At 44.8% G+C, this 27,858-nt stretch overlaps 2 protein-coding genes across 13 annotated transcripts in view; one reads left to right on the top strand and one right to left on the bottom strand.

Moving 5' to 3' along the window:
* The window catches only part of phka2 (phosphorylase kinase, alpha 2 (liver)), a 63,674-nt gene extending 50,680 nt beyond the window's left edge, over positions 1–12,994 (bottom strand). For 5 of the 12 annotated variants that reach the window (XR_016488275.1, XR_016488276.1, XM_090207230.1 and 2 more), the window contains exons 1-10: positions 12,433–12,992; positions 12,180–12,271; positions 7,415–7,573; positions 6,923–6,970; positions 6,582–6,750; positions 6,227–6,309; positions 5,343–5,423; positions 5,063–5,161; positions 3,520–3,666; positions 2,746–2,799 (exon numbers count right to left, since the gene is read on the bottom strand). Coding sequence is in view for 10 of the 12 variants with exons in the window: in XM_090207230.1 (XP_090063356.1) it covers positions 2,746–2,799; positions 3,520–3,666; positions 5,063–5,161; positions 5,343–5,423; positions 6,227–6,309; positions 6,582–6,750; positions 6,923–6,970; positions 7,415–7,573; positions 12,180–12,257 (918 nt within the window). In the remaining 2 variants the exon portion in view is untranslated. Of the gene's footprint in view, positions 1–2,745; positions 2,800–2,979; positions 3,318–3,519; positions 3,667–5,062; positions 5,162–5,342; positions 5,424–6,226; positions 6,310–6,581; positions 6,751–6,922; positions 6,971–7,373; positions 7,574–12,179; positions 12,272–12,432 lie in introns of those variants that run through there. The other 7 variants (XM_090207234.1, XM_090207235.1, XM_090207236.1 and 4 more) reach the window with 5 other exon arrangements.
* Positions 12,744–27,755, top strand: LOC118936565 (AP-1 complex subunit sigma-2). The gene is made up of 5 exons (XM_036951557.2): positions 12,744–13,192; positions 14,028–14,206; positions 19,569–19,677; positions 21,685–21,822; positions 25,598–27,755. The coding sequence occupies exons 2-5, from the start codon at positions 14,028–14,030 to the stop codon at positions 25,643–25,645; spliced, it is 474 nt and encodes a 157-aa protein (XP_036807452.1). The 5' UTR covers positions 12,744–13,192; the 3' UTR covers positions 25,646–27,755.
* Positions 27,756–27,858: the final 103 nt, after the last annotated feature.

Here is a 27,858-nt window from a genome sequence, read left to right as displayed (position 1 = left end):
CTCAGGAAACCATGCAGTTTATTAGACTACAGATGACATGTTGTGTGGTCCTCCCACCACGACTCGGGAAACCATGCAGTTTATTAGACTACAGATGACATGTTGTGTGGTCCTCCCACCACGACTCAGGAAACCATGCAGTTTATTAGACTACAGATGACATGTTGAGGTGTCCTCCCACCACGACTCAGGAAACCATGCAGTTTATTAGGCTACAGATGACATGTTGTGTGGTCCTCCCACCACGACTCAGGAAACCATGTAGTTTATTAGGCTACAGATGACATGTTGTGGTGTCCTCCCACCACGACTCAGGAAACCATGCAGTTTATTAGACTACAGATGACATGTTGTGGTGTCCTCCCACTACGACTCAGGAAACCATGCAGTTTATTAGGCTACAGATGACATGTTGTGGTGTCCTCCCACCACGACTCAGGAAACCATGCAGTTTATTAGACTACAGATGACATGTTGTGTGGTCCTCCCACTACGACTCAGGAAACCATGCAGTTTATTAGACTACAGATGACATGTTGTGGTGTCCTCCCACCACGACTCAGGAAACCATGCAGTTTATTAGACTACAGATGACATGTTGTGGTGTCCTCCCACTACGACTCAGGAAACCATGCAGTTTATTAGACTACAGATGACATGTTGTGTGGTCCTCCCTCCACGACACGGGAAACCATGCAGTTTATTAGACTACAGATGACATGTTGTGGTGTCCTCCCACCACGACTCAGGAAACCATGCAGTTTATTAGACTACAGATGACATGTTGTGGTGTCCTCCCACCACGACTCAGGAAACCATGCAGTTTATTAGGCTACAGATGACATGTTGTGTGGTCCTCCCACCACGACTCAGGAAACCATGCAGTTTATTAGGCTACAGATGACATGTTGTGGTGTCCTCCCACCACGACTCAGGAAACCATGCAGTTTATTAGACTACAGATGACATGTTGAGGTGTCCTCCCACCACGACTCAGGAAACCATGCAGTTTATTAGACTACAGATGACATGTTGTGTGGTCCTCCCTCCACGACACGGGAAACCATGCAGTTTATTAGACTACAGATGACATGTTGTGGTGTCCTCCCACCACGACTCAGGAAACCATGCAGTTTATTAGACTACAGATGACATGTTGTGGTGTCCTCCCACTACGACTCGGGAAACCATACAGTTTATTAGGCTACAGATGACATGTTGTGGTGTCCTCCCACCACGACTCAGGAAACCATGCAGTTTATTAGGCTACAGATGACATGTTGTGGTGTCCTCCCACCACGACTCAGGAAACCATGCAGTTTATTAGGCTACAGATGACATGTTGTGTGGTCCTCCCACCACGACTCGGGAAACCATACAGTTTATTAGGCTACAGATGACATGTTGTGGTGTCCTCCCACCACGACTCAGGAAACCATGCAGTTTATTAGACTACAGATGACATGTTGTGGTGTCCTCCCACTACGACTCAGGAAACCATGCAGTTTATTAGGCTACAGATGACATGTTGTGGTGTCCTCCCACCACGACTCAGGAAACCATGCAGTTTATTAGGCTACAGATGACATGTTGTGGTGTCCTCCCACTACGACTCAGGAAACCATGCAGTTTATTAGACTACAGATGACATGTTGTGTGGTCCTCCCACCACGACTCAGGAAACCATGCAGTTTATTAGGCTACAGATGACATGTTGTGGTGTCCTCCCACCACGACTCAGGAAACCATGCAGTTTATTAGGCTACAGATTACATGTTGTGTGGTCCTCCCACCACGACTCAGGAAACCATGCAGTTTATTAGGCTACAGATGACATGTTGTGGTGTCCTCCCACCACGACTCAGGAAACCATGCAGTTTATTAGGCTACAGATGACATGTTGTGGTGTCCTCCCACCACGACTCAGGAAACCATGCAGTTTATTAGGCTACAGATGACATGTTGTGTGGTCCTCCCACCACGACTCAGGAAACCATGCAGTTTATTAGACTACAGATGACATGTTGTGGTGTCCTCCCACTACGACTCAGGAAACCATGCAGTTTATTAGGCTACAGATGACATGTTGTGGTGTCCTCCCACTACGACTCAGGAAACCATGCAGTTTATTAGACTACAGATGACATGTTGTGTGGTCCTCCCACTACGACTCAGGAAACCATGCAGTTTATTAGACTACAGATGACATGTTGTGGTGTCCTCCCACTACGACTCAGGAAACCATGCAGTTTATTAGGCTACAGATGACATGTTGTGGTGTCCTCCCACTACGACTCAGGAAACCATGCAGTTTATTAGGCTACAGATGACATGTTGTGTGGTCCTCCTCTACGACTCAGGAAACCATGCAGTTTATTAGACTACAGATGACATGTTGTGGTGTCCTCCCACTACGACTCAGGAAACCATGCAGTTTATTAGGCTACAGATGAAATAAGTTATGATGAACTTCACAGGGTGGTGAAAGTGCAAGGTGATGAGCTTGATGCTCCTTTCCAATAAATATCGAGGGTCTGATTCTGGTGACATGATGATCGATGCTTGGTTGCCGTTTTGACAAATAACAGTATTTTCACTCTTAATCAATAATAATGTCATCATGTAGACGAGCCTACACACACTGTATCTGCCTGCTGTTGGCTACAGCGCAGATACGAGACCATTGGATGAAAATCTAGTGTATTTCACACTGTAAGGAGAAAAACATACAAATCTGTACAGTACCTCTCTTGGGCATCGGTATCCATCTCTGATGAAACGGCAGCAGCCATAGCGTCCCTGGGGAAGGGAACGGAGTCCTTTAGATACGTCATTCTAGAGCACCATGAAGCCTAGCCAATGGACGTTTCCCATTGACATCCTTTCACCATCCCGGACTAGGCTTAATCTGAGTCTGGGAATCAACTAGCCCATATAGTGTGTTTGTGGTCCAGTCTAGCTAGACAGGATCCTATCTACCTGTAGCCTGGATATGATCTCACTGTATCTGTGGTCCAGTCTAGACAGGATCCTATCTACCTGTAGCCTGGATATGATCTCACTGTATCTGTGGTCCAGTCTAGACAGGATCCTATCTACCTGTAGCCTGGATATGATCTCACTGTATCTGTGGTCCAGTCTAGACAGACTCCTATCTACCTGTAGCCTGGATATGATCTCACTGTATCTGTGGTCCAGTCTAGACAGACTCCTATCTACCTGTAGCCTGGATATGGTCTCACTGTATCTGTGGTCCAGTCTAGACAGGATCCTATCTACCTGTAGCCTGGACATGATCTCACTGTATCTGTGGTCCAGTCTAGACAGGATCCTATCTACCTGTATCTTGGATATGATCTCACTGTATCTGTGGTCCAGTCTAGACAGGATCCTATCTACCTGTAGCTTGGATATGATCTCACTGTGTCTGTGGTCCAGTCTAGACAGGATCCTATCTACCTGTAGCTTAGATATGATCTCACTGTGTCTGTGGTCCAGTCTAGGCAGGATCCTAACTACCTGTAGCTTGGATATGATCTCAGTCTTAGTGATGGTGACCAGGTCTGCATCCTCGACAGCGAAGGCAGGGAAGGAGATGATTGACAGGAGACCAGCGTCGATCTCTTTAGAGGTGGAGGCTCGTGGCAGCATGGAGCACAGGATAGCCTGGAGAGGTCAAATACAAATGGGTCAGTTTCTGACAGATGGCGTCATTCTGACACCACCGTGTTGCCAGGAGACATCAGTTGTGCTATCTGACGTAAGACAATGGTCAGTTTTATACATATCATTTTAAGGTTTATAAAATAATCTGATTAAAACAGACTGGACACTGCCCTCACCAGGCTAGAGAAGATTAAACCAGACTGGACACTGCACTCACCAGGCTAGAGAAGATTAAACCAGACTGGACACTGCCCTCACCAGGCTAGAGAAGATTAAACCAGACTGGACACTGCCCTCACCAGGCTAGAGAAGATTAAACCAGACTGGACACTGCCCTCACCAGGCTAGAGAAGATTAAACCAGACTGGACACTGCCCTCACCAGGCTAGAAAAGATTAAACCAGACTGGACACTGCCTCACCAGGCTAGAGAAGATTAAACCAGACTGGACACTGCCTCACCAGGCTAGAGAAGATTAAACCAGACTGGACACTGCACTCACCAGGCTAGAGAAGATTAAACCAGACTGGACACTGCCCTCACCAGGCTAGAGAAGATTAAACCAGACTGGACACTGCCCTCACCAGGCTAGAAAAGATTAAACCAGACTGGACACTGCCTCACCAGGCTAGAGAAGATTAAACCAGACTGGACACTGCCTCACCAGGCTAGAGAAGATTAAACCAGACTGGACACTGCACTCACCAGGCTAGAGAAGATTAAACCAGACTGGACACTGCCCTCACCAGGCTAGAGAAGATTAAACCAGACTGGACACTGCCCTCACCAGGCTAGAGGAGAATAAACCAGACTGGACACTGCACTCACCAAGCTAGAGAAGATTAAACCAGACTGGACACTGCCCTCACCAGGCTAAAGAAGATTAAACTAGACTGGACACTGCCCTCACCAGGCTAGAGAAGATTAAACCAGACTGGACACTGCCCTCACCAGGCTAGATAAGATTAAACCAGACTGGACACTGCCTCACCAGGCTAGAGAAGATTAAACCAGATTGGACACTGCCCTCACCAGGCTAGATAAGATTAAACCAGACTGGACACTGCCCTCACCAGGCTAGAGAAGATTAAATCAGACTGGACACTGCACTCACCAGGCTAGAGAAGATTAAACCAGACTGGACACTGCACTCACCAGGCTAGAGAAGATTAAACCAGACTGGACACTGCCCTCACCAGGCTAGAGAAAATTAAACCAGACTGGACACTGCACTCACCAGGCTAGAGAAGATTAAACCAGACTGGACACTGCACTCACCATGGCTAGAGAAGATTAAACCAGAATGGATACTGCCCTCACCAGGCTAGAGGTGATTAAACCAGACTGGACACTGCCTCACCAGGCTAGATAAGATAGGACATGTTTATCACAGTACCTGGCAGTGCTCCACCTCGTCTGGCAAAACGTGAATGACAGATTTGGGTCCTCCATGAGCCCCAAAGAGGTCCAGCTCATCAATGGCCTCCAATGCAGCCTGAACATAAAACCCAACATGTTGTTGTTGTTTTAGGAGTTTAGATATAGTAGCTGTGTTGCGATAAGAGGACTGTTATGAGTCTAGATATGGTAGTTTAGATATGATTGGAGACGTACAAGGAGACCATGTATTATCATTGTTACATATAGGACAAGCATTACATCTAAAGCGTCAGTACCTTGGCCATCCCCACAGAGCTGGCGTTCAGTTCTGGGATCCCCTGATTGGTCTTGTCCCCTCGCTCCCACATCCCATAATCCTGCACAGAGAGAGAGAGAGAGAGAGAGAGAGAGAGAGAGAGAGAGAGACCCAGTTACCATGACAACCAGGTTTAAAATCATTCTATTTGAAGACCTTAACTTGAACCTAAATATAATTTTATTTTGACCGAATCCAATATATACTGTATACTGTATATCCAATATATACTGCTAACTAAGACACATTCTCCTGGATGAGAAACGTATTCTGGTTGGTGAAGTCGCTAACTAAGACACATTCTCCTGGATGGGAAACGTCAGTTGTTGACCAGTTGAACCATTTATTTTTCAGTACCATGTCAGCTCTCTGTTGACATTATGTTAATTAAATACTCTGTTGACATTATGTTAATAATTATGACATTATGTCAATGAATTATGTTCAGTAGTTTTCACCTGTTAGTTTATAATTATCTGTTTTAGCCGACCACACAGGCCTTTGACCTGTTGGCGCTTTTAAGCTAAAAAATATGTTGATGCTTTTAGGGTTAAGTGCTGATGTTCCCATGTTGACCAATGAAATGTATTGAAAGTTATTCTACCAACCAATTAGAAAGTTCACTGTGTGGGATTTTACAATATACTGTATAAGCCATGTAAAAGGTATTGTTTGGTAAGGTGTTCCTTATAGCACGACACTTCTATAGTCTCCACTACCTCTATTGATATTCCTATTGATCTTCAGTATAGTATTGCTTCTGTCTCCATTACCGTTCAGACTTCTATTACTTCCTGCTAAGTCGTATGCTAGTGAGATTAGAAGAAGAGAGCCTCGCTCAAACAGACCTTGAACATTACCTACCGCAACTTTATAAGCAGCCTCAATGTAGAAGACCAGGTTCTGGATAAAAGCCACTTCATGCAGGGTTGATATGATACGAAGACCTGGAGAAGACCAGACAGTGATAAAGAACAATGCCGCCGGTATACAGTCAAGTTATTTCACAATGACACGATCCATCACACACACACAGACACATACACACACACACACACACACACACACACACACACACACACACACACACACACACACACACACACACACACACACAGTAACACAGACACACACACACACACACACACACAGTAACACAGACACACACACACACACACACACACACACACACACACACATCGACACACACACACGGTACCTGAGGCAGTCATCTGAGCCAAAACCAGCAGGTACAGAGAGGTGGCATCAACCTGCAGGTGTCCCCACTGATCGTCCCCCACCACGGTAGCACAGGTGGGGGTGTGGTACTTGGCGTGCAGACAGTCCTTGGGGCTCTGGGTGTGTTTAAACTTCTCCACCTTGGCCACCTGTAGTCAGACACACTGACATGCTCAGAAAAGGCTATTACACAGCCAGACCAAGGGAGAAACACATACAGAATTGCTCCCACAGCGTAGTGCATTGTTGCCCTTATGCCATATACTAGTGACTGTGTTGTTACATGGTAGAAAGAATGGGACAGTAACCACGGTAACCCACCTGTCGCATCATACACTGGAGCAGCCCTTGCATCAGCTTGACAACACTCTGTAGAATAATACAAATGTAGATATTTACCACACCTTACAGGGATCGGTAACTCCTGCTTTCCCAAGTTTATCTATTCAGGACTCCAAGGACTGAAATATGCCGATCTCTGCCTGTGGCCTACAACATAGATCATAGGACAACATGCATGGAACACACTAACATGTTTCGGGAGAGGAATGTCTTGTTACGACACAGTGTGGTCATGAGGTCGGGTCCTTGCAGTCAAGGAATATTCAGACCCCCTTTCCAACACAGATCACACAGTACAGTAAGTATGGAACACACAACACAGATCACACAGTACAGTAAGTATGGAGGACACACAACACAGATCCCACAGTACAGTAAGTATGGAGGACACAACACAGATCCCACAGTACAGTAAGTATGGAGGACACACCACTATTTTGACATGCTGTGAGATGGGAGCCAGCCAGTCACCTGCTCCAGTTCGTAGGCCTTGGCCTTGTCCTCATCCCGGTCAGCGTTCTTCCTGTAGGCCATCCCCAGACCCCACACCGCCAGGATGCTGTAGACATTGTCACGCACCCAGGCATCTGGCAGCTGGACACTGCAGGGCAACAGGCCTGTTACTGGGTTCTGGAGACACACACAGGTTAGACAGGTGTAACAGTATAATTTTAAACCGTCCCCTCGCCCATACCCGGGCGCGAACCAGGGACCTTCTGCACACATCAACAACTGACAACGAAGCGTCGTTACCCATCGCTCCACAAAAGCCGCGGCCCTTGCAGAGCAAGGGGAACTACTACTTCAAGGTCTCAGAGCAAGTGACGTCACTGATTGAAACGCTATTTAGCGCCCACGCTAACTAAGCTAGCCGTTTCACATCCGTTACACTCACCCCCCTTTTGACCTTCCTCCTTTTCCGCAGCAACCAGTAATCCGGGTCAACAGCATAACAGTATCATTTTAAACCGTCCCCTCGCCCATACCCGGGCGCGAACCAGGGACCTTCTGCACACATCAACAACTGACGCCTACGAAGCGTCGTTACCCATCGCTCCACAAAAGCCGCGGCCCTTGCAGAGCAAGGGGAACTACTACTTCAAGGTCTCAGAGCAAGTGACGTCACTGATTGAAACGCTATTTAGCGCCCACGCTAACTAAGCTAGCCGTTTCACATCCGTTACACTCACCCCCCTTTTGACCTTCCTCCTTTTTCCGCAGCAACCAGTAATCCGGGTCAACAGCATCAATATAACAGTACAAATTTAGACCGTCCACTCGCCCATACCCGGGCGCGAACTAGGGACCTTCTGCACACATCAACAGTCACCCTCGAAGCATCGTTACCCATCGCTCCACAAAAGCCGCGGCCCTTGCAGAGCAAGGGGAACTACTACTTCAAGGTCTCAGAGCAAGTGACGTCACTGATTGAAACGCTATTTAGCGCCCACGCTAACTAAGCTAGCCGTTTCACATCCGTTACACAGGCAGGTTAGGCCGGCAGGTAGATAGATATCTATCTAAGTCTGGGCTCTGGCTGGGCCACTCAAGGACATTCACAGACTTGTCCCGAAGCCACTACTGTACGTTGTCTTGGCTGTGTACTTAGGGTCGTTGTCCTGTTGCAAGGTGAACCCTCAACCCAGTCTGAGATTATGAGAGCGCTGGAGCAGGTTTTCATCAAGAATCTCTCTCTACTTTGCTCTGTTCATCTTTCCTCGATCCCTCGATTCCCACAATTCCTTCGACCTCTCGGCTTGGTTTTTGCTCTGACATGCATCCTAAGGATTGATTCTATACATCGTTTGACATGTTTCTACGGACTGTAATTGAACTGTTTTGACTTTTTGTCTTTTTTCTTTTACTGGGCTAAACGCGTGAACAAAAAGGAGATATTTGGACATAAATGATGGACATTATCGAACAAAACAAACATTTATTGTGGAACTGGGATTCCTGTGAGTGCATTCTGATGAAGATCATCAAAGGTAAGTGAATATTTATAATACTATTTCTGACTTCTGTTGACTACACAACATGGGGATATCTGTTTGGGTTGTTTTGGTCTCTGAGCGCTGTACTCAGATTATAGCATGGTGTGCTTTTTCGGTAAAGCTTTTTTGAAATCTGAGACAGCGGTTGCATTAAGGAGAAGTGTATCTATAATTCCGTGCATTATAGTTGTATCTTTTATCAATGTTTATTATTTCTGTAAATTGATGTGGCTCTCTGCAAAATCACCGGATGTTTTGGAACTACTGAACGTAACGTGCCAATGTATACTGAGATTTTTGGATATAAATATGAACATTATCGAACAAAACATACATGTATTGTGTAACATGAAGTCCTATGAGTGTCATCTGATGAAGATCATCAAAGGTTAGTAATTTATTTCTCTCTATTTCTGCTTTTTGTGACTCCTCTCTTTGGCTGGAAAAATGGCTGTGTTTTTCTGTGACTTGGCTCTGACCTAACATAATTGTTTGGTGTGCTTTCATCGTAAAGCCTTTTTGAAATCAGACACTGTGGCTGGATTTACAACAAGTGTATCTTTAAAATGCTGTAAAATACTTGTATGTTTGAGGAATTTTAATTATGGGATTTCTGTTGTTTTGAATTTGGCGCCCTGCACTTTCACTGTTGTCATATCGATCCCGTTAGCAGGATCTCAGCCCAAGGAGGTTTTAACAAGAAATGTGTGTAGTGGTTGAAAAACGAGTTTTAATGACTCCAACCTAAGTGTATGTAAACTTCAACCAGACACACACACACACACACACACACACACACACACACACACACACACACACACACACACGTCTCTTGTAGTAGTATTTTGGTATTTTATTAGGATCCCTGTTAGCTGTTGCGAAAGAGTCATTGTTAATGTTGTAAATGATTATTGTAGCAGGAAACAACAGATTTTTTTAGGAATATCTACATAGGTGTACAGAGGCCCATTATCAGCAACCATCACTCCTGTGTTCCAATGACACGTTGTGTTAGCTAATCCAAGTTTATCATTTTAAAAGGGTAGCCTAGAGATTAGAGCGTTGGGACTAGTAACCGAAAGGTTGCAAGTTCAAATCCCCGAGCTGACAAGGTACAAATCTGTCGTTCTGCCCCTGAACAGGCAGTTAACCCGCTCAGATCCTCGACTTCGGCGATGTCATCTACAAAATTGCTTCCAACACTCTACTCAGCAAACTGGATGCAGTTTATCACAGTGCCATCCGTTTTGTCACTAAAGCACCTTATACCACCCACCACTGCGACCTGTATGCTCTAGTCGGCTGGCCCTCGCTACATATTCGTCGCCAGACCCACTGGCTCCAGGTCATCTACAAGTCCATGCTAGGTAAAGCTCCGCCTTATCTCAGTTCACTGGTTACGATGGCAACACCCATCCGTAGCACGCGCTCCAGCAGGTGTATCTCACTGATCATCCCTAAAGCCAACACCTCATTTGGCCGCCTTTCGTTCCAGTTCTCTGCTGCCTGTGACTGGAACGAATTGCAAAAATCGCTGAAGTTGGAGATTTTTATCTCCCTCACCAACTTCAAACATCTGCTATCTGAGCAGCTAACCGATCGCTGCAGCTGTACATAGTCTATTGGTAAATAGCCCACCCATTTTCACCTACCTCATCCCCATACTGTTTTTATTTATTTATTTTTCTGCTCTTTTGCACACCAATATCTCTACCTGTACATAACCATCTGATCATTTATCACTCCAGTGTTAATCTGCATAATTGTAATTATTTGCCTACCTTCTCATGCCTTTTGCACACAATGTATATATAGACTCCCCTTTTTTCTACTGTGTTATTGACTTGTTAATTGTTTACTCCATGTGTAACTCTGTGTTGTCTGTTCACACTGCTATGCCTTATCTTGGCCAGGTCGCAATTGTAAATGAGAACTTGTTCTCAACTAGCCTACCTGGTTAAATAAAGGTGAAATAAAAAAAATAAAAAAATAAATAAAAAAAGAGACCAAAACAACCCAAACAGATATCCGCCATGTTGTGTAGTCAACAGAAGTCAGAACCCTAGGCTGTCATTGAAAATAACAATTGGTTCTTACTGACTTGCCTGGTTAAATAAAGGTAAAAAAAAAAAAAAAGTCCCCTAAGCAAGCTGGTCCTGGGGCTCTGTTCACAAACAGACCCCACAGAGCCCCAGGACAGCAACACAATTAGACCCAACCAAATCATGAGAAAACAAAAAGATAATTACTTGACACATTGGAAAGAATTAACAAAAAACAGAGCAGACTAGATTGCTATTTGGCCCTAAACAGAGAGTACACAGTGGCAGAATACCTGACCACTGTGACTGACCCAAACTTAACAGTGCTGTACAAGATTTTGCTTTCAAATTGCGTCAAACATGACTTTAGGCCGCCGTAGGCAGACATGGCTCTCAAGAGAAGAAAGGCTATGGGCACACTGCCCACAAAATGAGATGGATATGCAGCTCAGTTTCCTAACCTCCTGCCCAATGTATGGCCATATTAGACACATATTTTTCTCAGATTACACAGAACCACAAAGAATTTGAAAACAAATCCAATATCTATTGGGTGAAATACCACATTGTGACATCACAGCAGCAAGATGTGTGACCTGTTGCCACAAGAAAAGGGCAACCAGTGAAAAACAAACACCATTGTAAATACAACCCATATTTATGTTGATTTATTTTCCCTTTTGTACATCGTTACAACACTGTATAAAGACATAATATGCCATTTGAAATGTCTTTATTATTTTGGAACTTTTGTGAGTGTAATGTTCACTGTTCATTTTTTATTGTCTATTTCACTCTAGTTTATCATATGTTTGCCATACCAATATAGCCCCTTAAATTGAAATTGAATTGAGAGAGAGAGAGAAAGACTGTTGACTGACCTCAAGTAGAGTAGATAAGAAAAATACTTTCTATGTTCTCACTCTATTTTAAGTTGACCTTTGTCCAAGCTTTTATTTATTTTAGGGAGTCCACGCCAGGACAGTTTTCCCATTTAAAAACAGAGAGCTATTGACTCTTGGCTTTCTAAGGATAAGTAACAGACATTTAGCCTACTGTGGGGATTTTACTGATGTATCAATATCATTAGACCTATTGTGCATGACTTCTTTCATTGCAAATGGTAACTGTACGAATGTTATTCGCATGACATAACGTGACATTGTGTCTGGCAGTGGTACGTGATATAATGAAACATACCTGGTGACATAGAATAGTCTCATGAACGAGCCTGGCGAATCCATCGAGCTTCACACCTGAGTTACTGCGGCTCCGCATGTTGCCGTCTCTATCTGTCAATATGAAATTATGACAGGCAGGTAGTTAGAGCAGGATTATTTATAGTAGGGTACAGTAGTCGTGGGTCCTGACTACATTTGAAGCGTTCGCAATAGTAAAAGTACTGCAGTATGCTGTAATCAAATAACATTACTGTGTATAGAAAGTCACCTACCTTGAACCCATCAGTTATTGTGCAATGCATAAATTTCGCTGTTGACAGCTTTGCAGTAGCAGCTAACAATTCCACATTCATTCAACGCATTTCATAAAACTCCTAGTTGCTCCAGCGCAGTAGCATCAATGTCAAAATATTACCGAATACTTCACGTCGCAGAGGTGTTTTTAGCTCAACATACACCATTCCTTCACATGTAACAGATTACTGCTCCTCTCTCGGTCTCTCAATGTGCCTCTCCTCTTCCTGATGTGGACAGAATGTCCGGTATACAGTCGCCATAAAGGGGGCGCTAGAGCAGCCAACGTAGAGAAGATGAGTTGGTTATTACATATATGAATTATTGTTAGAATCTGTTTTTTTTTTTTTTTTTAACATAACATAGATCTAGATTTAAACCAACAAAGGGTGCCTGATTTGTTTTTGGCTTTGCTTTCTCTTTTACTTCGTGTGGTCTTTGTATCACCTCGGCATCATTCTGTTCAATCTAATATTTTCATATTTTCAGAAGACTTTGATTGATACCAGTGCGACCCCACCTTGTCCATTTACATTCTGCAGGCATAGTAAACAAGGGCTGGAATAACGGAATTTTTAAGCCAATCAAAAATCCGGACAGTAGATGTGTTAACCAATCAAAATAGATCTAACTGCATCCCCGCTGAACGCTCGACTTCACTGGGTGGACTGCACATTTCTGTTGGATAGATTTGAATCTGCAATTCATAGTGTTTTTGAGTCAACAATCAAGATAAAGGTACGTTTTACCTCCTTATTTGTTTGGCCAGTCGTTGCAATTGCACATGTTGAACGAAAAAGCGTCCTGTGCTTCTGATCATGTCCACAAAAAGCCATTGAAAAAGTAGCTAGCTAGACATCCTTACTGTGCATGTTAGCTGCTAGCGCTAGCCACCCATCTCTGAGCTAGCTTTACACTCAAATTTGATGGATATACTGAGGGCCATAAGCTACATAACTAACAACAACTAGGCTAACTAGTTATATGACTGGGAAATGTCTGTGTTTTGATAGGCAAATCCTCAGTTGGCTAGATAGTTAGACAGAGAAGACCATATGAGGTCTTGACTATGGAGAAGACCTTTCACTAGCTATGTAAGCAAACTACCATTTATGTTTGGCTACTTTACCTCCTTGCTCCAACATACACCCTCACCGTGCCTCTGTATTGTATCACTTTACTGAACAGCCTGGGTTCAAGTCTCTTGTGTGCCTGAAGACGGAATCATCCCGATGAGCTAAAGCCCACCGAACCACCTCTGTTACACTTGTATTGATCCTTGTCTCCTCTCATATCTCTATCATTCTCCCTTTCTCTCCTCTCCCTCCTCTCCACCCCATCCCCCTCCCTCCTCTGTCCTTCCCCCTGTCCTCTCCTCTATCCTCCTCTCACCTTCCTCCTTCCCTCTCCTCTGTCCCCTATCATTCTCCCTTTCTCTCCTCGCCCCATCCCCTCTCCCTCCTCTCCTCTCCACCCCATCCCCCTCCCTCCTCTGTTCTCCCCCCTGTCCTCTCCTCTACCCTCCTCTCATTCGTTCTCCTCTCCTCTGTCCTCTTCTCCTCCCTCCCACCAGATGCAGTTCATGCTGCTGTTCAGTCGGCAGGGTAAGCTGCGGCTGCAGAAGTGGTATGTTCCCCTGTCAGACAAAGAGAGGAAGAAGATCTCCAGGGACCTGGTCCAGACCATTCTAGCCCGTAAGCCCAAGATGTGTTCCTTCCTGGAGTGGAGGGACCTCAAGATCGTCTACAAGAGGTCAGAGACAGACAGACAGACAGACGAGGGTGTTAATGGTGGGAAATGATGTGCTCCTTCCTGGAGTGGAGGGACCTTAATATCATCTACAAGACAGACAGACAGACAGACAAGGGTGTTAATGGTGGGAAATGATGAGCTCCTTCCTGGAGTGGAGGGACCTTAATATCATCTACAAGACAGACAGACAGACAAGGGTGTTAATGGTGGGAAATGATGAGCTCCTTCCTGGAGTGGAGGGACCTTAATATCATCTACAAGACAGACAGACAGACAGACAGACAGACGAGGGTGTTAATGGTGGGAAATGATGAGCTCCTTCCTGGAGTGGAGGGACCTTAATCATCTACAAGACAGACATACAAGGGTGTTAATGGTGGGAAATGATGAGCTCCTTCCTGGAGTGGAGGGACCTTAATATCATCTACAAGACAGACAGACAGACAGACAGACGAGGGTGTTAATGGTGGGAAATGATGAGCTCCTTCCTGGAGTGGAGGGACCTTAATATCATCTACAAGACAGACAGACAGACAGACAGACAAGGGTGTTAATGGTGGGAAATGATGAGCTCCTTCCTGGAGTGGAGGGACCTTAATATCATCTACAAGACAGACAGACGAGGGTGTTAATGGTGGGAAATGATGAGCTCCTTCCTGGAGTGGAGGGACCTTAATATCATCTACAAGACAGACAGACGAGGGTGTTAATGGTGGGAAATGATGTGCTCCTTCCTGGAGTGGAGGGACCTTAATATCATCTACAAGACAGACAGACAAGGGTGTTAATGGTGGGAAATGATGTGCTCCTTCCTGGAGTGGAGGGACCTTAATATCATCTACAAGACAGACAGACAGACAGACATGGGCGTTAATGGTGGGAAATGATGAGCTCCTTCCTGGAGTGGAGGGACCTTAATATCATCTACAAGACAGACAGACAAGGGTGTTAATGGTGGGAAATGATGAGCTCCTTCCTGGAGTGGAGGGACCTTAATATAATCTACAAGACAGACAGACAGACAGACATGGGCGTTAATGGTGGGAAATGATGAGCTCCTTCCTGGAGTGGAGGGACCTTAATATCATCTACAAGACAGACAGACAGGGGCGTTAATGGTGGGAAATGATGAGCTCCTTCCTGGAGTGGAGGGACCTTAATATCATCTACAAGACAGACAGACAGACAGGGGCGTTAATGGTGGGAAATGATGAGCTCCTTCCTGGAGTGGAGGGACCTTAATATAATCTACAAGACAGACAGACAGACAGACATGGGCGTTAATGGTGGGAAATGATGAGCTCCTTCCTGGAGTGGAGGGACCTTAATATCATCTACAAGACAGACAGACAGGGGCGTTAATGGTGGGAAATTATGAGCTCCTTCCTGGAGTGGAGGGACCTTAATATCATCTACAAGACAGACAGACAGACAGGGGCGTTAATGGTGGGAAATGATGAGCTCCTTCCTGGAGTGGAGGGACCTTAATATCATCTACAAGACAGACAGACAGACAGACAGGGGCGTTAATGGTGGGAAATGATGAGCTCCTTCCTGGAGTGGAGGGACCTTAATATCATCTACAAGACAGACAGACGAGGGTGTTAATGGTGGGAAATGATGAGCTCCTTCCTGGAGTGGAGGGACCTTAATATCATCTACAAGACAGACAGACGAGGGTGTTAATGGTGGGAAATGATGTGCTCCTTCCTGGAGTGGAGGGACCTTAATATCATCTACAAGACAGACAGACAAGGGTGTTAATGGTGGGAAATGATGTGCTCCTTCCTGGAGTGGAGGGACCTTAATATCATCTACAAGACAGACAGACAGACAGACATGGGCGTTAATGGTGGGAAATGATGAGCTCCTTCCTGGAGTGGAGGGACCTTAATATCATCTACAAGACAGACAGACAAGGGTGTTAATGGTGGGAAATGATGAGCTCCTTCCTGGAGTGGAGGGACCTTAATATAATCTACAAGACAGACAGACAGACAGACATGGGCGTTAATGGTGGGAAATGATGAGCTCCTTCCTGGAGTGGAGGGACCTTAATATCATCTACAAGACAGACAGACAGGGGCGTTAATGGTGGGAAATGATGAGCTCCTTCCTGGAGTGGAGGGACCTTAATATCATCTACAAGACAGACAGACAGACAGGGGCGTTAATGGTGGGAAATGATGAGCTCCTTCCTGGAGTGGAGGGACCTTAATATAATCTACAAGACAGACAGACAGACAGACATGGGCGTTAATGGTGGGAAATGATGAGCTCCTTCCTGGAGTGGAGGGACCTTAATATCATCTACAAGACAGACAGACAGGGGCGTTAATGGTGGGAAATTATGAGCTCCTTCCTGGAGTGGAGGGACCTTAATATCATCTACAAGACAGACAGACAGACAGGGGCGTTAATGGTGGGAAATGATGAGCTCCTTCCTGGAGTGGAGGGACCTTAATATCATCTACAAGACAGACAGACAGACAGACAGGGGCGTTAATGGTGGGAAATGATGAGCTCCTTCCTGGAGTGGAGGGACCTTAATATCATCTACAAGACAGACAGACAGACAAGAGCGTTAATGGTGGGAAATGATGAGCTCCTTCCTGGAGTGGAGGGACCTTAATATCATCTACAAGACAGACAGACAAGGGAAATGTGGACTCCATCTGATAGTGTTGAGGTCAATTCAGGAAGGGAATTTCACAATCTTTGTTAAAGTTTTTACTTCCTGAAATTGGCAGTTTTGACAACTAAATTGTAGTATAGTCTCAAACCACTACACTTGTGCCAAGGTTTAGAAGGTTGGTTTTCAATAAGACTTTGCTGCAAGGGAGGCACCCTTACAGTTTTGTTTTCAGTCAGGGGGCCATTTTGTTACAGCACTCATTCTCAGAATGGTGAAGGCCATCTGATGCTTTTGTTATTCATTATTATCCCTGCTGAACGAAAGTATGTTTGTCAGAATGTGGCCCAAGGTTAGTGCCTTTGTTGTTTATCACTGTGTTATCCTGTCCTCCAGTCTGTATTTCTGTTGTTTATCCCTGTGTTATCCTGCTATCCTGTCTGTATTTCTGCTGTTTATCCCTGTGTTATCCTGTTATCCTGTCTGTATTTCTGTTGTTTATCCCTGTGTTATCCTGTCTTCCAGTCTGTATTTCTGTTGTTTATCCCTGTGTTATCCTGTCCTCCAGTCTGTATTTCTGTTGTTTATCCCTGTGTTATCCTGTCCTCCAGATACACCAGTCTGTATTTCTGCTCCTTATCCCTGTGTTATCCTGTCTTCCAGCCTGTATTTCTGTTGTTTATCCCTGTGTTATCCTGTCTTCCAGATACACCAGTCTGTATTTCTGTTGTTTATCCCTGTGTTATCCTGTCTGTATTTCTGTTGTTTATCCCTGTGTTATCCTGTCCTCCAGTCTGTATTTCTGTTGTTTATCCCTGTGTTATCCTGTCTTCCAGTCTGTATTTCTGTTGTTTATTCCTGTGTTATCCTGTCTTCCAGTCTGTATTTCTGTTGTTTATCCCTGTGTTATCCTGTCTTCCAGTCTGTATTTCTGTTGTTTATCCCTGTGTTATCCTGTCCTCCAGTCTGTATTTCTGTTGTTTATCCTTGTGTTATCCTGTCCTCCAGATACACCAGTCTGTATTTCTGTTGTTTATCCCTGTGTTATCCTGTCTTCCAGTCTGTATTTCTGTTGTTTATCCCTGTGTTATCCTGTCCTCCAGTCTGTATTTCTGTTGTTTATCACTGTGTTATCCTGTCCTCCAGATACTCCAGTCTGTATTTCTGTTGTTTATCCCTGTGCTATCCTGTCTTCCAGTCTGTATTTCTGTTGTTTATCCCTGTGTTATCCTGTCTTCCAGTCTGTATTTCTGTTGTTTGTCCCTGTGTTATCCTGTCTTCCAGTCTGTATTTCTGTTGTTTATCCCTGTGTTATCCTGTCCTCCAGTCTGTATTTCTGTTGTTTGTCCCTGTGTTATCCTGTCTTCCAGTCTGTATTTCTGTTGTTTATCCCTGTGTTATCCTGTCTTCCAGTCTGTATTTCTGTTGTTTATCCCTGTGTTATCCTGTCTTCCAGTCTGTATTTCTGTTGTTTATTCCTGTGTTATCCTGTCTTCCAGTCTGTATTTCTGTTGTTTATCCCTGTGTTATCCTGTCTTCCAGTCTGTATTTATGTTGTTTATCCCTGTGTTATCCTGTCCTCCAGTCTGTATTTCTGTTGTTTATCCCTGTGTTATCCTGTCATCCAGTCTGTATTTCTGTTGTTTATCCCTGTGTTATCCTGTCCTCCAGTCTGTATTTCTGTTGTTTATCCCTGTGTTATCCTGTCTTCCAGTCTGTATTTCTGTTGTTTATCCCTGTGTTATCCTGTCTTCCAGTCTGTATTTCTGTTGTTTATCCCTGTGTTATCCTGTCCTCCAGTCTGTATTTCTGTTGTTTATCCCTGTGTTATCCTGTCCTCCAGTCTGTATTTCTGTTGTTTATCCCTGTGTTGTCCTGTCCTCCAGATACACCAGTCTGTATTTCTGTTGTTTATCCCTGTGTTATCCTGTTATCCTGTCTGTATTTCTGTTGTTTATCCCTGTGTTATCCTGTTATCCTGTCTGTATTTCTGTTGTTTATCCCTGTGTTATCCTGTTATCCTGTCTGTATTTCTGTTGTTTATCCCTGTGTTATCCTGTCCTCCAGATACTCCAGTCTGTATTTCTGTTGTTTATCCCTGTGTTATCCTGTCTTCCAGTCTGTATTTCTGTTGTTTATCCCTGTGTTATCCTGTCTTCCAGTCTGTATTTCTGTTGTTTATCCCTGTGTTATCCTGTTATCCAGATACACCAGTCTGTATTTCTGTTGTTTATCCCTGTGTTATCCTGTCTTCCAGTCTGTATTTCTGTTGTTTATCCCTGTGTTATCCTGTCTTCCAGTCTGTATTTCTGTTGTTTATCCCTGTGTTATCCTGTCTTCCAGTCTGTATTTCTGTTGTTTATCCCTGTGTTATCCTGTCTTCCAGTCTGTATTTCTGTTGTTTATCCCTGTGTTATCCTGTCTTCCAGTCTGTATTTCTGTTGTTTATCCCTGTGTTATCCTGTCTTCCAGTCTGTATTTCTGTTGTTTATCCCTGTGTTATCCTGTCTTCCAGTCTGTATTTCTGTTGTTTATCCCTGTGTTATCCTGTCTTCCAGTCTGTATTTCTGTTGTTTATCCCTGTGTTATCCTGTCTTCCAGTCTGTATTTCTGTTGTTTATCCCTGTGTTATCCTGTCTTCCAGTCTGTATTTCTGTTGTTTATCCCTGTGTTATCCTGTCTTCCAGTCTGTATTTCTGTTGTTTATCCCTGTGTTATCCTGTCTTCCAGATACGCCAGCCTGTATTTCTGCTGTGCGGTGGAAGATCAAGACAATGAGCTCATCACGCTGGAGATCATCCACAGATACGTAGAGCTGCTGGATAAGTACTTTGGCAGTGTGAGTCTTCATATTTCACACAGCTACTGTTCTCTCAGTGGTCCTGTTGGTGTTCATGATAGTTGCCATACTGTTCTCTCAGTGGTCCTGTTGGTGTTCATGATAGTTGCCATACTGTTCTCTCAGTGGTCCTGTTGGTGTTCATGACAGTGGCCATATTGTTCTCTGTGTTCATGACAGTTGCCATACTGTTCTCTCAGTGGTCCTGTTGGTGTTCATGACAGTGGCCATAGTGTTCTGTGGTCGTGTTGGTGTTCATGACAGTGGCCATATTGTTTATGACAGTGGCCATATTGTTATCTGTGTTTATGACAGTGGCCATACTGTTCTCTCAGTGGTCCTGATGGTGTTCATGACAGTGGCCATATTGTTCTCTGTGGTCCTGTTGGTGTACATGACAGTGGCCATATTGTTATCTGTGTTTATGACAGTGGCCATACTGTTCTCTCAGTGGCCCTGTTGGTGATCATGACAGTGGCCATACTGTTCTCTCAGTGGCCCTGTTGGTAATCATGACAGTGGGCATACTGTTCTCTCAGTGGTCCTGTTGGTGATCATGACAGTGGCCATATTGTTTATGACAGTGGCCATATTGTTATCTGTGTTTATGACAGTGGCCATACTGTTCTCTCAGTGGTCCTGATGGTGTTCATGACAGTGGCCATATTGTTCTCTGTGGTCCTGTTGGTGTACATGACAGTGGCCATATTGTTATCTGTGTTCATGACAGTTGCCATACTGTTCTCTCAGTGGTCCTGTTGGTGATCATGACAGTGGCCATACTGTTCTCTCAGTGGCCCTGTTGGTGATCATGACAGTGGCCATACTGTTCTCTCAGTGGCCCTGTTGGTAATCATGACAGTGGCCATACTGTTCTCTCAGTGGCCCTGTTGGTGATCATGACAGTGGCCATACTGTTCTCTCAGTGGCCCTGTTGGTAATCATGACAGTGGGCATACTGTTCTCTCAGTGGTCCTGTTGGTGATCATGACAGTGGCCATACTGTTCTCTCAGTGGTCCTGTTGGTGATCATGACAGTGGCCATACTGTTCTCTCAGTGGTCCTGTTGGTGATCATGACAGTTGCCATACTGTTCTCTCAGTGGTCCTGTTGGTGATCATGACAGTGGCCATACTGTTCTCTCAGTGGTCCTGTTGGTAATCATGACAGTGGCCATACTGTTCTCTCAGTGGCCCTGTTGGTGATCATGACAGTGGCCATACTGTTCTCTCAGTGGTCCTGTTGGTGATCATGACAGTGGCCATACTGTTCTCTCAGTGGTCCTGTTGGTGATCATGACAGTGGCCATACTGTTCTCTCAGTGGTCCTGTTGGTGATCATGACAGTGGCCATACTGTTCTCTCAGTGGCCCTGTTGGTGATCATGACAGTGGCCATACTGTTCTCTCAGTGGTCCTGTTGGTGATCATGACAGTGGCCATACTGTACTCTCAGTGGTCCTGTTGGTGATCATGACAGTGGCCATACTGTTCTCTCAGTGGTCCTGTTGGTGATCATGACAGTGGCCATACTGTTCTCTCAGTGGCCCTGTTGGTGATCATGACAGTGGCCATACTGTTCTCTCAGTGGCCCTGTTGGTGATCATGACAGTGGCCATACTGTTCTCTCAGTGGTCCTGTTGGTGATCATGACAGTGGCCATACTGTACTCTCAGTGGTCCTGTTGGTGATCATGACAGTGGCCATACTGTACTCTCAGTGGTCCTGTTGGTGATCATGACAGTGGCCATACTGTACTCTCAGTGGTTCTGTTGGTGATCATGACAGTGGCCATTATGTTAAAGCACCATTGCTTAACGCCTATCCAAATGATCAGATCTGTTAGACGGGGAAGAAGTATACATGTTGTTATTGGAACAGGGTCTGGTTGTTCCTGTGTCTAATGGAGCTGTTCAAATGGGTTTACCATTTGGAGTAAATATGTTGGACTAGGAAAAATAATATTCCAATGTGTTCCCTTTTGGTGTCTGTGTCTGTCTCCATGTCAGGTGTGTGAGCTGGACATCATCTTTAACTTTGAGAAGGCCTACTTCATCCTGGATGAGTTCCTGCTAGGAGGAGAGGCTCAGGAGACCTCCAAGAAGAACGTACTGAAGGCTATAGAGCAGGCAGACCTGCTGCAGGAGGTAAGACTCCTCACTGACCCCTAACATCTGACCCCAACACTAACCCTGTCCTCCAAGAAGAACGTACTGAAGGCTATAGAGCAGGCAGACCTGCTGCAGGAGGTAAGACTCCTCACTGACCCCTAACATCTGACCCCAACACTAACCCTGACCTCCAAGAAGAACGTACTGAAGGCTATAGAGCAGGCAGACCTGCTGCAGGAGGTATGTGGGCTATGTCCTAGATGAGTTGGTGTAATGATGACATCTCTGGGCTATGATGACATCTCTGGGCTATGTCCTAGATGAGATGGTGTAATGATGACATCTCTGGGCTATGTCCTAGATGAGTTGGTGTTATGATGACATCTCTGGGCTATGATGACATCTCTGGGCTATGATGACATCTCTGGGCTATGATGACATCTCTGGGCTATGTTCTAGATGAGTTGGTGTAATGATGACATCTCTGGGCTATGTCCTAGATGAGTTGGTGTAATGATGACATCTCTGGGCTATGTCCTAGATGAGTTGGTGTAATGATGACATCTCTGGGCTATGTCCTAGATGAGTTGGTGTAATAATGACATCTCTGGGCTATGTCCTAGATGAGTTGGTGTAATGATGACATCTCTGGGCTATGATGACATCTCTGGGCTATGATGACATCGCTGGGCTATGTCCTAGATGAGTTGGTGTAATGATGACATCTCTGGGCTATATCCTAGATGAGTTGGTGTAATGATGACATCTCTGGGCTATGTTCTAGATGAGTTGGTGTAATAATGACATCTCTGGGCTATGTCCTAGATGAGTTGGTGTAATGATGACATCTCTGGGCTATGATGACATCTCTGGGCTATGATGACATCGCTGGGCTATGTCCTAGATAAGTTGGTGTTATGGCCTTTTTCTCTCTCCATCTCTCTGATTCCTATATGTCATTCTTGACTTGTTTAGTTTTGTGTTAAAAGTGAGTGTCTATAGTACTGCTGTATTTAGGCTAATGTTATTCGTCTGGCAGCCTGTTGGTGGCATTGTTATTCCAGGCACTCCTACCGCCTGCATCCACATGACTGAGCTATGGGAACCTCCCCAGGGTTGGCTGTCTGAGCTCTCACTACCTGCATCCACATGACTGAGCTATGGGAACCTCCCCAGGGTTGGCTGCCTGAGCTCTCACTGCCTCTGTTCATAAGGAGGGCTTCACTCACTATTCAGCTCTCATTCATGACTACCATCAGCATGAAACACTGGAGAATCTGACTGGGGGGGGGGTACTTTTCCAGTCTAATCCACCCTTTTCATCAGAATTGTTCCAACTAAAACTATAGGGCTGCATCATACTTTGGTGGGGGGGGGGGTACTTTTCCAGTCTTTCTATCTTTTACGTCTAGCTGAAGAGTCTGTGCTTGAGGAAGGATGATTTGTGTTTTAGGTTTGATAATGTTTACTAGTTTATACAAGGCTTGGCCAACAACGTCACTGAAACGATGCGAGCTCTTCAATGGGACCCGAAGGCTGTGTGTGGTGATTCTGGATGGTCAGATGGCAACGATGAAGTAGTGGGGGCCTCGTTTCAACCAGTTCAATCTCGTTCTGTCACCAGAGCTCGGTGCTTATTATGGGATGTAATTAGGTTACGATATCCGACTTCTTCGATATAGCGTTAGTGATATGTTAGAGGAAGAACCCACTGAACGATTCAGAATAGGAAGAATCATATTTGTCTTGGTAAAAATGTATTTTATAACAAAGGAAGTGAAATGCCGTCACCAAAGCGCGTTACGGACACCCTTTGTGCTTGAGAGACAAACATTTTTATTTACGTTTTCAATAAACATTGAAATATGGTTTACATGTTGTCAACAGTCTAATAAAAACAATAATAAGAACGATCTCGCTCTCCCAGAACAAGCTTGGCTAGTGGTAAAACCTGCTTATTCAGACAAAATACCAATCTAAGCCGACCACGTCTCTGCTAAACAACCCATCAACCCATCTATTTGTTAGCTTACTAACTGGGCCTGGCGGTCATACACATCATATGAAACGAATGAGGTGGTAAGTGCAGCACCATGCTCACAACTCTGAATGCTTTACCAAGCTAGCTATCTGGCCACTGTCGCTAGTGACGTCATTAACTCGCAATGGATCTGTTTTCACGAAGCAGCTGCCTAGAGACCCTTTACCAACCTAGCTATCTGGCCACTGTCGCTAGTGACGTCATTAACTCGCAATGGATCTGTTTTCACGAAGCAGCTGCCTAGAGACCCTTTACCAAGCTAGCTATCTGGCCACTGTCGCTAGTGACGTCATTAACTCACAATGGATCTGTTTTCACGAAGCAGCTGCCTAGAGACCCTTTACCAACCTAGCTATCTGGCCACTGTCGCTAGTGACGTCATTAACTCGCAATGGATCTGTTTTCACGAAGCAGCTGCCTAGAGACCCTTTACCAAGCTAGCTATCTGGCCACTGTCGCTAGTGACGTCATTAACTCGCAATGGATCTGTTTTCACGAAACAGCTGCCTAGAGACCCTTTACCAAGCTAGCTATCTGGCCACTGTCGCTAGTGACGTCATTAACTCGCAATGGATCAGTTTTCACGAAGCAGCTGCCTAGAGACCCTTTACCAAGCTAGCTATCTGGCCACTGTCGCTAGTGACGTCATTAACTCGCAATGGATCAGTTTTCACGAAGCAGCTGCCTAGAGACCCTTTACCTACCTACCTAGCTAGCTAGCGAATCATGCTAACCATTTAGCTTATGATGCCAGCTAGCTAAAAGTCTATCTATGGGCTGTATGCGATTATGGAGAGTGAATTAAAAAATATATATATCTTGCTGTGGCCATCTGACTAGTATCAAAAGGGGCATTCTGCAACGCTAGTGCAGCTAGCTAACATTGACTAGACCGTAAAGCAACACACAGACATCCATTGCCATCTTCTGGTTTGGAGTATTTTAACGAGGCTGAGGACTTCGCTGTGTGACCACTCTTGTTCGGAGGTGCTAAGTACTGTGGGCAGGCAGTACTACATGTGACAATCCTACTGATGTGTCTGAGCTATTATTGATTAAATACCTTGTTAACAGCGCAATTTTTGAAGCCACAACTCATGTCTGGATTGGACATTCTATGCCTTTCCTTTACTGCTCGTTTGGAACACAGGAGGTTGGTGGCACCTTAATTGGGGAGGACGGGCTCGTGGTAATGGCTGGAGCGGAATCAGTGGAACGGTATCAAACACTTTTTATTTTTTATTTAACTAGGCAAGTCAGTTAAGAACAAATTCTTATTTTCAATGACGGCCTAGGAACAGTGGGTTAACTGCCTGTTCAGGGGCAGACCGACAGTCAGCTCGGGGATTTGAACTTGCAACCTTCCGGTTATTAGCCCAACGTTCTAACCACTAGGCTACCCTGCCGCCCCACATTGTTTGATACCCTTCCATTCGCTCCATTGCAGCCATTTATTATGAGCCGTCCTCCCCTCAGCAGCCTCCTCTGATTTACACCAGCTGGTCTTGCGGTCAGTTGTATTCAAACAGTGCTTTTCTCTCTCTCTCCGTGCTTCACCTCCTGCTAGGATGCCAAAGTAAGTGTTACATCTACCTGATATGCCTTATTTAATCGTGGCGTTGGAGCAGTTACTCGAGTCATTGCATTTAGGCTTCAAACACCTGTTTCTTGTATGCACTCCATAAACCAATCAAACTGGTCCATCTTCAGACTGACTACAGTGTCTCATCCTTCTCAACTGTCCTGTTGTCTGTTCCCTCCCTCCTTTAGGAAGCTGAAGCCCCGCGGAGTGTCCTGGAGGAGATTGGCCTGACATAAACTCCCTCCATCACTGCCCCAACTATCTCCCTCTCTTTACTCTCTCTCTCTCTTCACGGGGGGCCCAAACATCTTGTTCTCGCACCTTTTAATGTGCTGTAGTGTTGTCTTGTACTAAAACTCTTATCATGTTGTTAATGATACTTGTGCCAACTGTCTGTTCCTTTTTTTGTTGTTGTGCCTCGTCAAACACTCACCTTTTGAAACCCCTGGGGTATATGCAGCCAGTGGCCACAAACTACACCAGTAATAACTGAAATCTCACCCACCTTCCTTAAGTCCGTGTTTCTGTGGAACATGACATGTCCGTGACGGCCACTTTAACTCCAGTCTCATCTAGAGAATTTAAAACAACTCAAAGTATATCATAAAGAGTTAAGAAACCCCATTTTTACTTAAATGGGATGTTCACAAGTGAAAAGAAAGCAAAACGACGTCAGTATTTTTAAAGAAGTGTTACAGTTTAAAAGTATTCATGTTCATTCTTTCATTGTTTTGACCAAAGAACACTGTGTTATAATCAGATCGTTTTGAAGATAAATGGTGTTTAGGGGGAAAATATGTGCTCTCTCAGGGTTGGGGTCAATTCTATTTAAATTCCTATCAATTCAGAAAGTAAACCAATTTACACTTTTTACTCATTGAAAATCATTGAAGGAAATGTGCATTGGAATATCAGTGTATTCCTGAATTTAAATGGAATTGACCCAAGCCTTGCTCTGTATAGCCTGAGTCCCGGATCTTTGTGCTGTCTTGCTACCTCCTGTGTCGTTCAATATGTTTAGTCGGGAAGACCGCACAAACACACCTGGGACTTCTCCCATTCTGCATGCTTTAAAAGGCAAGGGAAGAGTAACACTGGGGACTCCTCCCACTCTGCATGCTTTAAAAGGCAAGGGAAGAGTAACACTGGGGACTCCTCCCACTCTGCATGCTTTAAAAGGCAAGGGAAGAGTAACACTGGGGACTCCGCCCACTCTGCATGCTTTAAAAGGCAAGGGAAGAGTAACACCGCCCACTTTGCATGCTTTAAAAGGCAAGGGAAGAGTAACACCGGGGACTCCGCCACTCTGCATGCTTTAAAAGTCAAGGGAAGAGTAACTCCGCCCACTCTGCATGCTTTAAAAGGCAAGGGAAGAGTAACACCGGGGACTCCGCCACTCTGCATGCTTTAAAAGTCAAGGGAAGAGTAACTCCGCCCACTCTGCATGCTTTATAAGGCAAGGGAAGAGTAACACCGCCCACTCTGCATGCTTTAAAAGGCAAGGGAAGAGTAACACCGCCCACTCTGCATGCTTTAAAAGGCAAGGGAAGAGTAACCCCGCCCACTCTGCATGCTTTAAAAGGCAAGGGAAGAGTAACTCCGCCCACTCTGCATGCTTTATAAGGCAAGGGAAGAGTAACACCGCCCACTCTGCATGCTTTATAAGGCAAGGGAAGAGTAACACTAGTGAAAATGAACAAAAAGGGATTCTGTTACTAATCGAACTTCTCTTCGTCACACAATGTTTTAACTGTCAATGAAAATGCATTTAGGGCACTTGATTCGTAGCCTGGTTCTGACCTGAATTCTGTTCATGAAGTGATCGTGAAACTGGAACATTCTAGTTGAATCATAACAGGCTACTTGTTATTGAGGAAGGTTGTGACAATTGAAGCACAAATCATGAGGTACTCCCACTATATCACTGCCTGTGCTTAGTGCACACGGACATGACCAGTTAATGAATTGTTTACAAAAAACCATTGGTTAAAGAAGCCTAAAACCTGTTGCAATTCCCTGTCTACCGTACAGACTGCTCCTTTACCAATGACCAGAATGGTGTCCTGTTAAGACATTTTAATGTTCTCTTTCAGCTTGTACTGTGTTTGCTCTTTAACTGTGGTGAACATCCCAAATGGCACCCTATTCCCTACATAGTGCACTACTTTTGGCCAGAGCCTATGAAGAAGTGCACTATATAGGGAATAGGGCACCATGTCTTGCTCCTGTGTACATTATGAATCATTTCAAAGTATTGCCTTTATTTTACACAGACAACTGTCACTACTTCAGTTCTCTCAAATACGGTAAATCATTAAAACAATAAATGTCTATGGATTAGCAGAATGGTTGTTTTGCCTGGCCTTTTTTTTCTCCACAGAAAATGTCAAGTGTGTGGAAGAAACAAGGTTCAATTGTAGGTCAAGGAGCAAATGCTCTCGAGTTACTT

The sequence above is a fragment of the Oncorhynchus mykiss genome, chromosome 18 (genome assembly GCF_057628025.1).
Source record: "Oncorhynchus mykiss isolate SJ-2025 chromosome 18, ASM5762802v1, whole genome shotgun sequence".
In the NCBI taxonomy this organism is placed as follows: domain Eukaryota; kingdom Metazoa; phylum Chordata; class Actinopteri; order Salmoniformes; family Salmonidae; genus Oncorhynchus; species Oncorhynchus mykiss.
This window is presented reverse-complemented; position numbering and strand designations above follow the sequence as displayed.

Excerpts from the sequence above, each read along its gene's own strand:
- LOC118936565 (XM_036951557.2), top strand. The coding sequence starts at position 14,028 with ATGCAGTTCATGCTGCTGTTCAGTCGGCAGGGTAAGCTGCGGCTGCAG. Across the intron at positions 19,678-21,684 it reads TGGATAAGTACTTTGGCAGT|GTGTGTGAGCTGGACATCAT; the intron begins GTGAGTCTTCAT and ends TCTCCATGTCAG. Across the intron at positions 21,823-25,597 it reads AGGCAGACCTGCTGCAGGAG|GAAGCTGAAGCCCCGCGGAG; the intron begins GTAAGACTCCTC and ends TCCCTCCTTTAG.